Source organism: Camponotus floridanus, unplaced genomic scaffold (genome assembly GCF_003227725.1).
Source record: "Camponotus floridanus strain SB8 unplaced genomic scaffold, Cflo_v7.5 scaffold4, whole genome shotgun sequence".
NCBI lineage: Eukaryota > Metazoa > Arthropoda > Insecta > Hymenoptera > Formicidae > Camponotus > Camponotus floridanus.
Genome location: NW_020229547.1, coordinates 4,269,992 through 4,288,819, shown reverse-complemented (window position 1 = coordinate 4,288,819; position 18,828 = coordinate 4,269,992). Strand labels below are relative to the sequence as shown.

General features: G+C 40.8%; 1 protein-coding gene across 7 annotated transcripts in view; it reads left to right on the top strand.

Annotated features, from left to right (window-relative positions):
- Positions 1 to 18,828, top strand: part of LOC105259560 (teneurin-m) — a 708,083-nt gene that overhangs the window by 391,211 nt on the left and 298,044 nt on the right. For all 7 annotated transcript variants that reach the window (XM_025411464.1, XM_025411472.1, XM_025411471.1 and 4 more), the window contains exon 3: positions 3,211 to 3,534. In XM_025411464.1, the coding sequence (XP_025267249.1) occupies positions 3,211 to 3,534 (324 nt within the window). The remainder of the gene's footprint in view (positions 1 to 3,210; positions 3,535 to 18,828) is intronic.

The window sequence follows — 18,828 nt, the reverse complement described above, 5'->3', positions numbered from 1 at the left end:
ATTATTTTTTAAAAAAAGATGTATAAAATAAACAAACTTAAAAAACTATAATATTAAATTTTTTAATTTAAAAATCAAATTACATTTTACGATTTTTATAAGAGAAATTGTAGAATAAGATATATTAATATTATATTAATATTATTTCAACATATCCGATCTTTCTGTAAGATATTTCATAAGAGAGTAAATATTATTTTAATTAATCTTATTCACTTAGTTCGCATTAATCGTAAGATGAAATAAAATGTGAAAATTTGCGACTCTGTCATGTCGGAAATGTCGATTAAAGTCTTTTTTATGGTTACTATACTTCTAATTGTAATCGTGGCTCTTGCCTGTCATCGCCAGTTAACGCTCGTCGTATTGACACAAGGTTTCAACGCGTGCTGCGAGCGTAAAGGTTGTTGTTACGATTATTACTATCATTATTGTCGTCACTACCGCATTATCGCAGCGTGTAGATATCGTCGCAGTTGTACGGTTTGTTATCGCAACTTATTAACTGACCTGACACTTTAAGGCGACAAATAAAAGTTCATTGGCCATTTTCCCAGAAATGCCAAGATATATCAAATATCTTTAGAAAATGTCAACATCGAAACTTCCAAGCTTCTCTAGCTCCGATATTATATTTTTATCGTATTTTCAAAGTTTTCCGTTAAATTGATAAGCATTGATACACGTATATAAGATACGTCAGCAATATCTTGTTTACAATATCATTCTATTTACAAAAAACTCTCTCTCTCGTATCTTGCGTATTTCATCGTCTGAATAGTTTTATAGCATTTCATTAATCTTTATTTATCTGTTATTGAATTTATCTCTTATCCTTGGCTCATCGGACGTTGAACGAACAAATATGTATCTCGATATGTTATTAAATTGAAGCATTCATATGAATGGTACACGAAGAATAATGCAGAGTCTGCAGGTGGCCAGATAGCCCCGATGACTCTTTACTTACAGGCGATGCATATTTTATACCGGGCGAACACGTGAGACAATGAACTGCCGGAAGACTCGACCGCTTGACAAACTGCGAAACAATTTTCGCGTTACACCGTAAAATTTTGGCCGATCGCCATTATTTTCCATGTACGTGTATCGAGTGATCGATGGGTCGCTCGTGAATGCGTGCGAGACCAGGCGCGTTTGTTTTAAACTACGCAGTTTTTTTTAGCACAACCGCCTCTCTCTTTCTCTCTCGCTCTCGTTCAACCCCCTGCGGTCGTTCGCCAAGTGCTGGATTAAAAAAACAAGTTCGATAGCTAAAACCGCGTAAACCGTTTGCATCACGTGAATTGTAAACAATGCCGAAAAATCCAAATAAGTAACGCTGTGGCTGCACATTCTGCAATCGGGGATATGATTTCGAAAATTTCCGTGATTCCTCCGCTTCCTGCTTGAGAGATTTCGAAATTACGATCCAGATTTAAATTTTCTACGAAGAATAATTACATTTTTCTGTTATAAGATCGAGCCTTTCTTTTATGCGCTTCCAATGCATCGCATTATTAATTCACCGAGAACGAGCAGCTGAATAGGAAAAGTTACACAGCAGGACGCTCTTGCGCTATTGGTAACGCGATTTACGAAACGCATAACGTTGCTTTTATGTGACGTTACTCACACATACGCACTCAGGGTGTATGCCTGTGCCAGGAGCGTGATAAAGGCATCTGCGCAGACAGATAAACATTCATTCCATCCTACGTTAATTACACGCTGCGTTATTTATCACGCTCATGTATATAATGCAAGGGTCAAAACGAATTTATACGGCGAATCGAATTGTTCGGCGCATTACTTTCGCGCTGTTCTCATAATTGATGCGATCGGCCGAGCGCCGCGATTCTCAATTAATATTAACGCGCGTCGCGTTATTAGGGCTATGAATCACTCGCACGGCGATCCGCGTAGGCGGTGCTATTATCTACGAATCACTGAACTAACGTCGCCGACAGAAACTATAATGCCGTAAGATCTCTCGGTGCGGCCGTTCGACTTGCGTGACAAATGTACGAGTTAGGAGAGTAACTTCTGCGATCGCCGACGCTGCGTTAAAATCAATAGCGTCGAGTACGATATTTATATCCTTATATCGAACGCGCGAAATTCATCTTCGCAGTTATATATCCACCATTGATAATGCTGAATGTCGCGATAAGGTAATTACGCTTATTGCTCCTTTAACAAAATTATTATTGCGGGATTACAAATGTAGTTATTCTTTTCTGCAACAGAGATTAACGGGGTCGTTCGTTACTTCTAAGCAAGGATTACGACATATTCCGTTGTGAATAATGCAGTCGAGTTATGCAGCTGTTCGCTTATATCACATGTTTCAATAGGAAAAATTAATAAATTCCTGTGTAACGAGATAAAGTGTGCATTTCGAAATCAAGGGTCAAAGGATAAGATTTTTCTCTTGCGACGGACGTGTCGTAATTTAACGAAATCTATAACGAACCAATTTAAAGAGACGAGCGATATGACCAAGACCCTTAAAATTTCAATTAACCCGAAAAGGCGTGAGAAGTCATTAAAAAAATTTCGGAGATAATCCACTGATAAAAAGGGCAAAGGGCTTTACGGGAAAGGACTTTCGAATCCCTGTGAAACACGGTCCATATTTATGTGGCTTATCTGTATCGGCACCCCCTGACATGTGCGACTTATCAAGCAGATTATCGAGCTTTATTGGATCTCATGTTGATTTTCGAATTTACATAAATCTTGGCATTTAACGATGCGATCAACGCAGGATCGCGATGGTGAAATTACAGGAGAGATATTATAGATACAATATCAATCTTTTTTTTCGCTGTTATTTCTTTATTTATGTTTTTATATCATTTGCTTGTTTTTATTTAACAAAGAATATCTCATTTATTGCGCTCAACTGTTACTTCTCTGAAAAACTCCGATTATTCAGAAAATAATTAGTGATATTTTTATAGCGACTGTCAGAAAAAAAATCTATAACTTGTTTATATAATACATTTGTTATCGAAAATATTGTACAAAACTCATTATAAGCGATCAGAAAAATAGTCAATATATTGAGGAGCCAATTATTATTTCCGATTAAAGTTTCAATAAATGTCTAAAGATTAACGAGTTTGCTTATTAATAATGCCATTAAAAAATTATGTTAGAAATTAAATCGACAAAATGTAACGTGATTATTCTCGATTGTTTCAGGCAAGGGACGGCTCTATCCGGCCTACAGTCTAAGTGGCAGCGAGGGTGAAGATAATACCTCCAGTTTGCGTAGCCGCGCCTATCCGCAAAATAATCATCAAACTAACCAGTCGCATCATAATCATTACAACACCAGTCAGCACAAGCAACGCGCCGTCTATCAACAGCAACAACAGCAACAACAGCAACATCCCCTGTATCATATGCCCGGCAGTGGTGCCGGCCTCAGTGACACACCGACTTCCGGTAACGCATCTGACGAAACTCTTACTGATAGTGACCTTATCACTGTCGCTCGTGATTCTGCGCTGCTCGTCCATAACGGTGAGTGAATACGCTTCTTCGATATGTTGCTACAGTGAAGAATAAAAAAATTCTGTTATTTAAGTTGCGGTTATCGGTTGTTTGCTAATGATGAAAAAAAAAATACAGGAATCCTGCCCCGATTCGCTAATGATAAAAACAACATCGCAATTTATTTTGACATAATAAAGTTATCGAAAATATACCATAGCGCCATTAGATAGCGATGAAACCTTTTCATGCGAAAAAGAGAGAGATAGTCTCACCGAGTAATATTCAAGCTAATAACATGTAATCTATTTCGATGGCATCGTTCTTGTTGATAGATTACGGATAATGCGGATATTAAGAACGCAATTTCGATGCGCAATATGTTGCATTCATAATTATATGTATACCTCGAATAATAATGGAGAATAATTTTCTTTGTATCTCACAATATTTTATATGTTTACAATTTTATATGCGTTTATATAAAGTAAATGATCGCGGGAAATGCATCTATACGCATTGGCTACTGTTAAAATGTTAGGAAGTCGCTGAAGTAATAGCGGTAATGGTTCCCTTGCGAGCCAGGGCAAAGAGTACTATAAAGACCCGACGACAAGATCTCTTTATTGCGCGAATGCCTTGCGGATCTTGTGCCTCGTGGCGATCCATTTACTGCAAAACACACGGGGAGAAGTTGATTTTCTCCCGATATATGCTCGAACGAGATTCCGAGCGCGAGCGAAAGACGATAGAGGGATGGAAATGAGTCCGGTAATTCGTAAACAAGCGAAGAAGGGGCTCAAGGGGTTTCGGAAGTATGGGGAGGGGTAGCGGGGATGCAAAAGGGCGCGATCGAACGAAAGACCGCGAAGAGGCAAAGTTTTGAGAATCGAAATCAGGCGTGGAAAGGAGACGCGTCTCTCGAGTATAAAACTTGCTCGTGGCATCGGGGGGGAAGGAGGGGAGGGAGCGTGTGTAGCGGGGTTGCAAGCGGAGAAGGGAGGATAAGAAAATAACGAAGGAAGAAGAAGAAGGAGGATGCTCGGATATGAGGGAGAAACGAGTATTCTCGAGCGTGACCCTCGAATACTTTGCTATTGTCGCCGCCAGGCGTAGGATACGAACGGTCCCCGCTTTTGGTAATCAGCCGGACATACATAAACATGGCGGTCGCGGGAAGAAAAACGGAAAGGAGAATGGAAAATGGATGAGGAGCGCGTTTACCACGGGATATAATGCTCTCGAAGGGAACCCCCGATCGTCCGATGCGCGCGAGCTCTTACGTCTACGTATCAATAACATTCTAGTCTGAGAGACGCTTCCGGTAATGGACTCACGTAAGGATACTTTGTCACCGATGTGTGGAGAATTTCTCCGCGATCCGCTCAACATATTAAAAGGACCGGAAGCCCGCGCGTGTTAAAACCCGATCATCATAATTTCACATATACACGAGCGACGTATACGACACGAGCATGTAACATGCGCTTTCCTTATTACGCGATTCTTCGCTTAATTCGTACATATGTTTCATAAATGTTCGTTAGAGAAAATTTATTTTCTCGTCAAATCGTACCATTCCCAGTAATCAGAAAAACATGCGCCGATTATTTATGATTTATACAAGTGAAAAAATATCATATATGTACTAAAAAGAGATATAATTATTAATATTTTAATCTAAAACATAAATGTATAAAATATAGCAAAATAATTTCTTGTATTTATGCAAATTTCATATAAAGTCCTTAATAAACAAAAACGTGCGTCATCGATAAATCGCCTATTTTCTGATTCCAAACAGATCGTATTAAAACTAATAAGTTAGAAGAGAAGGGAAATCGTGTTTCTATTCTATCTTATCGATGACCCAGATCTATCTTCTCTGGAAATCTGCGAATTCAGCAACTTTTGATACTCGAGGAGAAGCGGTCTTTCAAACTGATCTCAACTCGATCTCGGCCGAAATCGTATTCGTTCGATTGCTGTTTACCGATCGCAAAGTTGGATCTGTCGCGATCTAAAGAGCGACTGATGAAGAGAGAGGCGGTGAAACGCGAGCGACAATCGACGAGGACGATCGGATTTGCTAGTCCGTCGAACACTCGCGTTGAATCCAGCTGGAGCCGTTGAGACGATGCGGCCAAGATTAGTCTGTCTTCGGGTAAGCGTGCACCGAGTCAGTGAAGGGTTACCCCGTATTTAATTAAACTGTTACTTCGCATTGATTGCCAAACTTGGGCCCTGGGCCGCTCGTTGCAGAGAAGATTATCGAAGTTCGCCGCGCTTCCACTCTCATAGGCCATATCGAGAGGCAGCCAGGCAATCTCGCCAACTTCCAGCCACGCGATAGTACCGCTAACCTTCTTTGTCAAACCTGCTTTATTACTGTCTCCCGTGCGAGCCGACATAGTTATCAGCATCAATATCAGAGCGAAAAACTTGAGGATGCAAACACGAAGGACGAGCTTGCTGATAATCGCTTTCGATCGGTGATCTCTCGATTATTTAAAGTCTCCTGTTGACATGATGTGACAAAATTAAAGAGACGATATAAAACTAATTGTCGCTGTAAAAATTATACGTAAAAAAAAACAGATAAAAATTTTGCACTTCTCTTCCAGTCTCGTAAAAGTTGCGCGGAACGGCGTAAAATGGATCCCACCGAATTGCTTACGGACGATGTAATAGATAATACGCTGAATGGACGACAAACGATAATCGTGATAGCGGTACCGCAAGAAGCTAGTTAGCGGGAGTTCCGGTTTTGCATCGTGATAGTGACAGGGATGTAACAAACTGTTAACTAGCTCCTCGTGGCAAGCAGTTCTGCGGCACGGCTAGGGAAAAGAAAAGTTCGGAATGCGACGCTCGTCCCGCACGATCACCCGCTACAATGATTTGACGCTGAGGATAGAGTACTTGCAGCTGCAGTTTCCCGCAAGTTTGCGCGATGATCTTGGCAGGATTGTAATATCTAGCCTCTAAGCGGTTTAGTGATACCTCGAGATAATGTACCTCAGTGAACGCTAGATAATCCATGTATTGTGTTAATACTATATCATGTATGCGTTAACATGTGGCATAGGGATGCGACATTAAAATCAACGAAAAACAATTATATGCTTTTATTAAGAAAGGCAAGAATGATGAAGATCTTAATTAAAGATGTTTTGTACCTATTTTCAAAATATTGAAAATTTAATGAAAATTGTATAGAATGTCCTTACATGTGTTTAGAATCTTCGGTACAATTTTTAAATCGATTCACTAAAGCGTTCACAAGTTATAAGGATTTTAATTTGCATCGAATTAACATGTGTTCTTATGGGAACCGTATAACCACGTCGATTCAAATGACAAAAACACATGGAAATAATATTCAGAATTTGTTTAAAATTTGCAAAAGTTTAGATACAGAGGAAATATTTGGTCAAATAATATTATACAAGTATTAACAGGTTAAAAAGATATTAAATATAATTCAATAAAGTTAGCCATGTATCTGTCACAGGGCGAAATTCTCTGCCAAAAGTTAATCATTTCGATTAACAAAATTCGGAATATTTCAATAAAAACGCAATAAATATTAAAAAATACATCTCTACACTGTAGCTAAGATCAAATTGTAATATTCACAATTTCTTACTCAAAATACACCAAAAGTGGATATATTCATCAATATTGATTTTCAGCTACTTTTTTCCGGGATTGTACACACAAAACATCCTTGATTAAAATGCTCTGACAATTTTGCTATTTTACAAAGTACTTTGTTGCTATGATTTTTGCGAAAATTTTATAGGAAATTTCAAGGAGATGGCACTTGTAATGTTCGATCGCATGGATAATTTTGATGTAAGGATGTATCAAGTTGCGCATATATAGTTGCAGGGTGCTTCGCGTCATAATCTTGTCGGGAATATTGGTAGTTGCGTGTAAGTGGTCTCGGAGCGACCGAGGTAACTACGGGGTAGCCGTTCGCTACCCCGATGGAGAAGAGTTTTCAGCGCACCCTCCCTCCGCGCCCTGTTCGCGCTACCCTTGCTCGCTGAAACGCAAGACCGGCGTCTCCTGTCGATCGACCGGGGGTAGGCGAACGCGAGCAAGAGGGAGTTTCATTTAAGTTAGAAATTGCTTCTTCCGTAGCGATGATGGGCCGCAAATTGGGCGCGAAACAGAACGCGAAGGAAGAGAGGAGAGTCTCGAGAATGCGGAGACGAAAGACCCAAAGTGACAAGAGAAAGAAGGAGACGGGAAGCGATGAAAGGGCGTGAATAAACAAGGAGGGATGCATAAACGGGAAAGGGTATATTGATTTTTTATTTATGCGTCTGTCTACCTGTCTACCTGGCCGAGAGGTATAGTCGGCAGGCCTACTACTGTCAAGTCGAAAGACAGGATCGCGACGCGTACAACGTGTCGCTTGCTTATCGCGTGGAGCTGTATCGTCAGTCGTAGGATAAAACGAAGCGTTAACGAGCGACTAACTCACCAGAGCGGAACCGATCGTTACAAGAGATATTCGCGATGATAGACGCTCGTTAATGCGAGGCGACGCAGACGAAATCCGATATTCTACGCGAGCGACAAAGGACATCCTTCTCTCTCTCTCTCTATCTTTTTCTTTCTCTTTTTTTACCTATCGAAGTGCCCGGTCATCGCGTTCTTCGATATAACGAGCCGTGATTATCCGAGCGACGACAAAAGCCCGCGTTACTAAAGGGTATTTGACAAATCGTCGCGCGCTGATGCCATCGCTGGTATAAACATATACGCGTGACAAATATATCGTTAGGATTATCGCAACGGAAACGATCATGTCCAACGTCTCTTTAATAGGGAATAATAACAAGAGAGACGCGTATAAAAATAATTATACCCAATCATCCGCTTAAGCACGCGCATTGTCGACGAGAAGTTGTAGCGGAAAGACAAGACGCATTAATTATCCGAGAAATTTATAATACGCCAGGGAAAGGAATTTTCCAGACAAAAAGAGACAGAGGGAGAGAAAGTGAGAGAGAGAGAGAGAGAGAGCGCGCGTTTGTGATAAAGCAGCGAGGGCTCTTCCTTCGTGTGAATATCGGGGATGGTAGGAGACGACGAGACGGTGGATTAGAGTGCACGACCGGAATCTCGCGGCGAAATCCATTCCTGCGCCGGAACTATGACCGACCCACAGGATGAGCGGGGGGGAGGGGGGGGCTTTCAACGAGAACGAATGAATACCTCGGAGGAGGGGATTACTTCCGTCTCATTAACGTGGCTCGCGATTCCGCGTGCGACAGAATCGAGAAATTCGTCATGCCCGGCGACCGGCGAAAATCCTAATTCATTCAGAGCCTGACGATGAAAACGACGATTCCGCCGACCGTTAATCAGGGAATGATGTAATAACGCGATTTATTTTTCGCCCTTTCCGGCAAACGATGATTTATTTATTATTTCGCGCCGGCGCTATTTTTTTTTTTTCAAGTGGAGGAAGCAGGATATTATTAGGATCTATTAGGATGATCGAAGACGATACAGTATTCGCTACATTGTTACGCACGGAACAATGTAACGCGATCGATTCCAGAGTACATGCTAATCTCTGGTAATCACACATTCATACGCATGAGAGAGTTACGATGCAATTAATAATCTAATCTAATTTCACTCACGCACAAATATTAGTGATATATGTTAGCGACATCTATATATACGTTAGTGGTATATTAATAAAATGGAGTGACACTCATCTTTCGATGAAAAAAATCTCCAAATTTTTAACGAGGATTCTGACAAGCAATTATCTTAATTTATGAAAATCTCAAAAAAAATATACGCAAAGTATTTCTATGTTTTCCAGTTTCGGTAAATGTAATTATTAATATAAGATATAAATATAGTTATATTTTATAATTATATAATTAATTTATTTTACAATAATATAAATATTATAATTATTTGATATAATAATTATATTATAATTATTTTCTTTTATAACTCTCTTGTGCATCGATAATGATTTTCCGTAAACATTAATGATTATCGATTAGTGTGATACATGGAGAAATATCGGAGCAATCTTTCCATGTTGCCGGCATAAGGGACGTCCCCTGATAGTTTGGCAGCAAATGTCATCTTGATATGATCGAAGGCGTCGCTATTAATCCGGGACGCTTCGCGGCGCGCTGTGCAACGGTAATGTAATCGTCTAATACACCGTCCCCCTCCCATCTCCCTCCGGATGACGCGATGATTTCCACTGTCATGCTAATCCGCGTAGCTCGTAATTGCGCGTTTATGCGCGCCCGAGAACCGGATTGACCTCGAGCATTATGCGTCCAGGATGTCACGAGGGGGAAGAGAAAGCGAGCGAGAGAGAGAGAGAGAGAGAGAGAGAGAGAGAGAGAGAGAGAGAGAGAGGGGGGGCAGGAATTATTTGCTCGTGGAAGAATGGAAGCGTACGCATGATGGATGGCGCCGGCGTGTTGTCACGTTGAGAGGGATTGGGTTAGGAGTCGTCATGCCAGAGATTGAAATCCGCGAAATTTCTCCATCGCTTTCCTTTTCATCTCGCGAGAGCCGCCCGCGCGCGGAGTCGTGGCAGTCATTGTGATTCAGCTGAAATCTTAATGGAGTATCGAGAATTGCGGCATGAGATGTAGGTATATTATCAGAGAGAGGCCTCGCGCCCAATAAAAAGAGGGGGCTCAGACCCTCCGGTCCCGCATCTCTCCTTCCGGAAACGAGTCGCACCGGAGATTCGATGCTACGTCACGCGCGCTAGCTCTCTTTACCGCTTTCTGTGTGATGCTGAATACGTCTCCATTATATAACGCCCGTCATCCATTTGCGCGAGAACTTCCGCATGTATGCCCGCGGTTTACCATTTGCGTATGTTTAAGCATCGCCGGGAGAGATCGTGTTTATCGTGTTCTCGCGGGTGGATTTCACGCGCGCGAGAGACACATTTTTCTCTCGATCGACGGAAATGTATGTAGTCGGTGGCGGTGAATTGATTTACTCGTCTTACGCCGCGACCGAGGCGATAAATACCTTTCACGCGCAAGTGTCCACCACGTTGAGTGCGGAGTCAGCCCGGGTTTCCAGGTGGTACGCGTCGGACGAAGGCGGATGCGCGCAGGATGGGCTAGACGGGCCTCGGAGATATGGTGTGTATACCTTCGGAGCGATACGTCATCCTTGACAAGCCGGCATGCCGATAACCCCCGTCTACGACAAACCCCGTGTGTGGCCTCACACCTCATCGCCGCAAGGGCCATCCATCATGTTTGAGTAATGTAGGGGAACGATTTCGCGTTATTGCGAATGACCGACTCTGTCGCGCGTGTCCTTTTGCCGTTTCGTCTTTTCCCTCGATTATCTCGAAGAGATTTATTCCGATCGAGCGATACGTCGCGATTTAACGTTGCCTCTCAATTTTACGACCGAGGATTAATACCTGGATAAACGAAAAGCGGAAAACAGCCATTCTTTCTCTCCCTTTTTTTATTGTAAGTGGAAAATAATGTTACTTCCCTCTCGTCTCCAATTGGCCCGAGAGAAGCTCCTTGGGCGCCGTTATCAAACCGAAGTTCAACCTATGCATTATTCAGAAAAAGAATGGACGTGAAAATTGGGAGTGGGGGGGGGCGGAAAAAAGGGGGAGAAAGAGCGGCCTATTAGCATGGAACCAAATTACTTTTCTGCGATAACGTCATTCGTATAATTTGCCATCGCGACGGTGGAAGCTTTTTTCGAGTACGTCTCTTTCCGCCTCGCTAACGCATAATATCCATGCTCCGTTCGCGATTTTTCCGATAAAGGTCCCTCGTTTGACCGAGATTTCTAATAGCGGGAAATAAAAACGGCGATAAAGACGACAAAACTTTAGCGCCCGTTACTTTCAATGACACTTTCGACGTCGCGTCATTTATATAAACACGATGCGTACCATTTGTACGCGTTATTTCGATACGTAATATGCTCCTAAACGATAAAAGGTACGATATTTTTAAACGACAATAGACGATGAGAAACTCTTTGTAGACTCGTGTGTACTTTGTAGACACTTGAAAGCGCGACATCATAAGGATCGACGAGAAGCAAAGACTAGACCTTGCGAGCCGAACTATGAAGAAGTCGCGAAGGAATGAGACGGCAAAGTACACCCGGAACAAATGACACAGCTCACGGAATGTAATTTGTTGTCCGCGTAAGACAATCGTGAGAGATCGGCCGGTCGCGCGAGACGGAAGAGAAGGCGTATCCGTCCGAGCGGATCTAGAACGAATCCTGGCTGGGAACGGACAGGATCCTCGGAAGTACCAAGGCTTTCTCCGCGGCGCCCGTGGTCGAGGAAACAATTTCAATCATTCTTGTCGTACCGCTTTGATGTTTTACGAGGATATCTACGCATTCCTCCGGTCCGTGGAGTCGCAATTCGTTTTGGGAAACCGAACTCTCTTTTTCCGTTCGCGTTCGCATCCTGTGCCCGTTGCCTCAATTTTTCCCGGCGTCTTAAGCGTCAGGATAGAAGTCGTATTTGTGCTCGTGTATTCGTGTTCACGTGCAACGGTTTTCTTTCGTCTTTACGTTGTTTGAGAGTCACGGAAATACAGAAGACCCGCGAGCGGAAGGAACCGAGACACTGGCATCGGTTCAATTTGATTGTGCTTCGGAGCTGAAGCAAATAATGGAGATTCAATGTCTCTTTATCTCTCTTTATCAATTTATCTCTCCGTTCCTCCGTCTGTTTCCGATGACTACGTGCAAATATTTATTTACTAATTCTCGCCGAGAGCGAGCGATCCCGCAATAAAGCACTGCTCTTAAGCACCGAGTCACGGATTTAGATACGAACCGTGGAATTCCGTACCTGGTATTCGTGGAAAATTATTTTTAATTCATGTACTACAATTTTACGAGAAGGTTGATAATCCTAAACGATGATCATCTTAATCCGCGACAACTCAAATCATAAAAAAGGTAATCCTGCAAGATACGATCCTTGCCGGGCACATGCGAGAACAACTCTTAAGAATTGTCCGCGAATGGTATTAGCTAGAAAATTCGAACCACGTTTTCCGAGCAGATACTTTGACTCTTTCGCTATCCCTTTGAAAGCTCGGGGTATCCGAAGAATCGAGGTATACTCGGAGAATGAAAGTACTTACTCGCGCGCGCGCTTCGGAAAGTACACCTGATATCGCGCGACGAGATGCGGGGTAAATCCGAAATCTAATCGCTCCGTCGTAAAATTCCGGACACGTGCGCGGTATATGCAGCGGGTATACCCGATCGAACCTGAAGAGCCCGATGTCGAAGAAGCGACGCGAAACGAACGGGACGAATGCGAAGGGGAAAAAAAAAAGAGAAGCGGACCGGAAAACTAACGGAGGCCAAGAAAGCGAAGGGAAACTGGAGGAGCAGAAGTTCGGGGCGCTCGATTCTAGAAGGAAATGATATCAATGCGGCCGATTACAATGCTCCCTCCGCCCCTTCCTCTCACCCCGTGACAAAAAAAGTCGTCAGGTAAAACGTCGCGATGGCAGCGCGCGTTTATTACGCCGTTCGGCGCTGAAACTTCCATTTGCATACCTCGCGAAAACGCGACGCGGAGAAAAAAAGATGCGGATGCGATTTGCAAGACGCCGACTGAAGTGGGGGAGGGAAAGAGCGATGGTAATAGAGGAAGCGAGAGGAAGGGAGGAGCGGCGGCAGAGAGGAGTAAAAGTCGGGAAGGCAAATTTCGTTATTGCCTGCGACAGCCCCGAGGCACGCAGCGTCTAAAGCACCGTTAAAATAAGAAATTGAGTGTGATAAAAGAGTGTACGATAATAAGTATATAAATAATAAAGTTCAATATTCCCTTGCTGATGGTACAATAATTTGCTATAGCGAATCAAGCTATTCAAGTACCTCTACGAGAGCGTGTCTGCTTTTGCAAAATTCATTTCTAAAATCTAATCGTAGCAAATTATGTAATATAAATTTTTCCCACGTATAAAACGTGGGATAAAATAAACCGAATAATTTGGTGGATTTGTGTAATAAATTATGCGCAAGCGCATTCATTTATAAAACTTGATTCTCCGATTACTATTTCATTCGCCGATGATGCTCTTTCTATATTTAAAAGCGAAATTTTATGTAAAATAAATAAGGTCGAAAAGCCGGACAAGTTGCTGAATTTACATAATTAATTCTTTCGCATTAATTTGCACACGAATATATTTATAAGACAGTGAAGAGATTGGAAACTAAAACGGCTATAAAAGCTATAAAATAGCTATGTCGAAAATTTATATTAATATTTTAGATTCTTTTTATTAATCGAATTTTCACACTTAAAGAGTAAAAATGTATCGCCGGAGAGAATATTTATAGGACACCGTTATCATCTTTGTTATGTAAAAGATTCGAAAAATCGCAACTAGTCTATCAATATTTCGTTAATAAATCGAGTATTCGAATACTTGCCGCATTGTTTTGCAACTAACAAGTCACGTTTACTTGCGAATAAAGCTGTCCTTATATCATCAACCTCACCTTTGAGAGGCACAATAAAGGTGCAAGGATCGATTAACATAAAATACCGTACGGGAACGAGTCGAACGTTGCCTGATATCACGAGACCACCCGTGCGCTTTAATTTATTATAGTTGCTTAGCACGAGGATATCCCCAGGGGTGATCGAGGTTCCACGGCAACAAGCACGGAGCTCGTTGTTTCTAACCAGTTACGTACTTCGTAATACACTTTTTTCCCCAAACTATGCAAACTACTCCTCGGGCTATGAAAAATCGGTCGTCGTCGTGTATTAATCTATTCCTCTCGGTGTCATTAAAGTGTTAAGACTATCGATTCTTTTCTTTCGAAGTCGGCACAAAACGTAAATAGCGTGCACGTTTCCGAATCGCCCTTAAAAATATACGATAGCGATCTCGAAGGGTGGCGCCCGAATGCGTGTGGGCGTCGCACGGATGAACAGACAAGGAGGATAGGACAGGGAAAAGGGGTGTCGGCGAACCGGAGAAGGATGATGGTCGGTTACAAAATAACCGGGCCTAAGGCCGAAATCGCTGCCCTGTACGCGATGAATTATCGCCGTCGCAGGCCCCGAATTAAAATAATCGGGCGTATAGCCCAGCGGGATACGTAAGACAAGATAAATGGACAGGGTGGATAATGAAATCTTATTCCGCAATTAGTTTCGAGTGAACTTTGTGGAGTGGATTTTATTAACTTTTTAATATATTCAAATATAATATTTAACAGCTCGTGACCTTTTCAATGAGACCTTCGTTATTATCTTTGCAATGAAATTCCATTATATAACTTTTTCGAAAGAAGCATTGTAATTTTATCGCTTATTCTAAAAACAAAATTTTACACCAACGAGTTTAATTTATAATAGATTCAAATATCAAAAGATTCGCATGATGCTACATTTATCTTATGATATCAAATTGCACTGAAAGTCGTGTTTGCACGAGAATCAATTATGAGCGAGGCTCGAGGGATGATCGTCGACCCTGTCTGACTGCGGCCCTGGCTTCGCCCCGCTGGTTGGATCCTTTAAATTACTCCGCGCGCGGGAAACAATAAACTGGCGAAGTTTATAGCAGCGACCCGACCGAAAGAGGGAAACGATGGACTCTCGGTTTAATTTCACGAGAGCCACGTCGGAATAGGAATACGTGGCTTGTGTACGTGCTCGCGTATACTAGGCGTAGAGACACGCGCGGCTGCAAGAAAGCGGCTGCACCCTCGCCAAGGGGGCGAAACAATATTCGGATAATTACGGCACGCAACTTTAGATATTTGTGGCAAGACGAAGGAATAGAGAGGGATAGAGAGAAAGGTCGGAGAAAGGCAGCGAGAAGAAGCGCGCGCGAAGGGATCCATACATCTCGCGGCAGGCTAATTAAACGTCGGGATGCCGACCTATTAGCGGCAGCACCTTGGGGGGGCGCACGCAACTCTTGGCTCTCGCCCCCATACAGCGAACCGGACTAGCTCCCGGCAATTATAAATCGTCAATTAATAAGCGTAACTCCTCCATCCACCTACCGTGGCGTCCTGGAAACTTCAAGCCGCACTGCGGGCGAGAGTCTAAATCATCGACAAGGGTCCGGGCCCTCTTTTCGACGCTTGTTTCCGCGTAGTGGCCAAGGCCACGACACTTTCACGACGCGACGTTGGCGACAAAGGGGTCTTGACGAAGGCCGAACTCGCTCTCACCCCTCGAAGGCGAAGGTTTATTAAGGTGGAAGCTGTGCCGTGGAATTAAAGTCTGGAGAATTCTAGAGGAGAGAAAGAGAGGGCAAAAAGCGCCGGTGAAAGTATTAGTGATTATCATTTCTTATGCTCGACATTCACGAAAATGGCTCACACAAGAAGTATAATAAAATGAGAAAGTTTAGAAATATTACTTTTACAACATGCTCTCGGTAAACTTTTTAGCATTTATGTTTCAGCATCTCGATGATTATTAGCTAGATTGTGAGTCAGCTAGTAACTTTTTGTCGTATGTAAAACGTTATATAAATTTTTAATTGTTAATAAACGAATTAAATGAATATAAAATAATAATTATAATATTAATTGCGCGAATGATGTAAAATATATGAGATTTAGATTATTCAATATGCTGATAAGTTATAAAAAAGTGTTGTTAATTAAATAACGTAAAATGTCAGGGACAAACTAAGAATATAAAACAAAAGGTGCAAATTATAGAACAACGTGCAAAAGCGAAATAAAATGAAGCGTACAGACTTTCCACCGAGAATTTCTATTAAAAATTTTCATCCGATAAAATGCGTATCATTGATACAAAGATAGTTCAAAGGCATTTGAAAAAAGATTAAGATATATTTTTTAATATTCATTTTGATATTATTTATTATTTATTAATTATTTTCTCCAGAAAATAAAATTATTTTAGAATAGTGTTGTCTATAGAAAGTAGTGTAGAGGATTTCAAAGTTTAGTTCGTGCTGACATTTTTCGCGCATTTTGCACTGTAAAGACCAGCAGGTCGAAGATCATACTATTTCGCGTAAACGAGGACTTCGTTCCTGAGACTCGTCGTTGTAAATAACAAAGAAACTATCAAGGAGATCGAGGTGTCTATCCAGTTATAACGGTAAAGCGAGAACACCTGTAACAGAGGTGCTGGCAACAAAGAAGGGGAAAGAGAGAGAAAGAGAAAGAAAGGAAGAGAAGACTAGAGAAAGCAGCCGAGAAGGGTGACAAGGTTCCTGGTAATTGTCACCGTTGCTCCGCCATTTTCATCACAGGCCAGGGGCAAAGCTCCCTGAAAGCTCTACAAATTGCGTACCCCTTGCGTTCCATTCACCGTGAAACCTTGGATGGGGAGCCATAAATTTTCATTATTTTATAGTCAACGCCTCGCTTATATCCGCAACAAGCGTGACAAGAAAAAGCAGAAAGGCGAGACACGAGGAGGAAGAAACAATAAGCGAAGAAAAAGCAAAGAGCCCAAAGAGGGAAAAACCAAAGAATTAACGAAATTTGTGATTACAGAAGCGGCAAGGTTATTCAAAAAGTATTTTACTCGAGAAATATCTCGGGGGTGAAGAGACGAGAAGATACGAATCGCTCTGTGCTCTCAGTTTGATGAGCAGCGTAAGGACTGAACGCTCGTCGATCGAATAAATAGGTACTTTCTGTATTCCGCTCGTATCGTTTGTGAATAGTTTATATTCGTTCGTGGAATAAGGAATAAGCGGTTTGTTCGCACGTGAGTGCTTCCGACATGGCATACGTGGATTTGAATACAAAGTGGGTAGAACATCGGATATCTGCGCACAAGGAGGTAATTGCATTGAATAAAGAAGGATTTGAAAACGTAAAAGTGTCTACACTTACATCCATTTAGATATATGCATTCGAGGGATTCTCAATATTCACGATCCAAAACGAATTTTCTGCATAATAACTGCGAATATGCACTTCCCATATGTTCCGTGATCGACTCGCGCGAATGTAAGTTTATTATCTGTTACTATTCTTTGGAAATTATATGATAACATGTATGAGAAAAATATTATCTAATGTAGAATAATTTTTTGCAAACACGTAACTATTTTTATAGCAATCTCAAAACGATTTTAAAGAATAAAGAAATGATTTTTAAAAAGAATCAATTTTCGCATATTTAGGGAATATATAAAAGAATAAAATAAAATAAAAAATTATTACTGGATGACTTATGATAGCAAAATATTATCTAATGTAGAATAATTTCTCGCAAACACGTAACTATTTTTATAGCAATCTCAAAACGATTTTAAAGAATAAAGAAATGATTTTTAAAAAGAATCAATTTTCGCATATTTAGGGAATATATAAAAGAATAAAATAAAATAAAAAATTATTACTGGATGACTTATGATAGCAAAATATTATCTAATGTAGAATAATTTCTCGCAAACACGTAACTATTTTTATAGCAATCTCAAAACGATTTTAAAGAATAAAGAAATGATTTTTAAAAAGAATCAATTTTCGCATATTTAGGGAATATATAAAAGAATAAAATAAAATAAAAAATTATTACTGGATGACTTATGATAGCAAAATATTATCTAATGTAGAATAATTTCTCGCAAACACGTAACTATTTTTATAGCAATCTCAAAACGATTTTAAAGAAGAAAGAAATGATTTTTAAAAAGAATCAATTTTCGCATATTTAGGGAATATATAAAAGAATAAAATAAAATAAAAAATTATTACTGGATGACTTATGATAGCAAAATATTATCTAATGTAGAATAATTTCTCGCAAACACGTAACTATTTTTATAGCAATCTCAAAACGATTTTAAAGAATAAAGAAATGATTTTAAAAAAGAATCAATTTTCGCATATTTAGGGAATATATCTAAAAGAATAAAATAAATTAAATAAATAAAAATAAAAAATTATTATTGGATAGCTATTATTAGATTCCCCAAGATAGCTATTATTAGATTCCCCAAGAAAATGCTAATTTTTTTGATTACATTATAATTAGAATTTGTGAAATATTAATTTTGTTCAATGTACGCGAATTCATGGGATTAATAATAAAAACATGTGAATTCTCGTTTATCGAAATTCGAGAATTGCATCAGTTAATGTAGCAAAGCGAAACGCGAAAGTTGCGTTGAATAATGAAAACATTGGATTTAAGGGATGTCGAAACGGATATAACTTTCTCTTTGCACCCCATAATCCTACTTTTTCCCGTTGCAAAAGTTGAAAATTCCAAAGTTGGCTGTCCGCCGCTCGGAGTCGATTTCCTCGGGGACGCGCGAA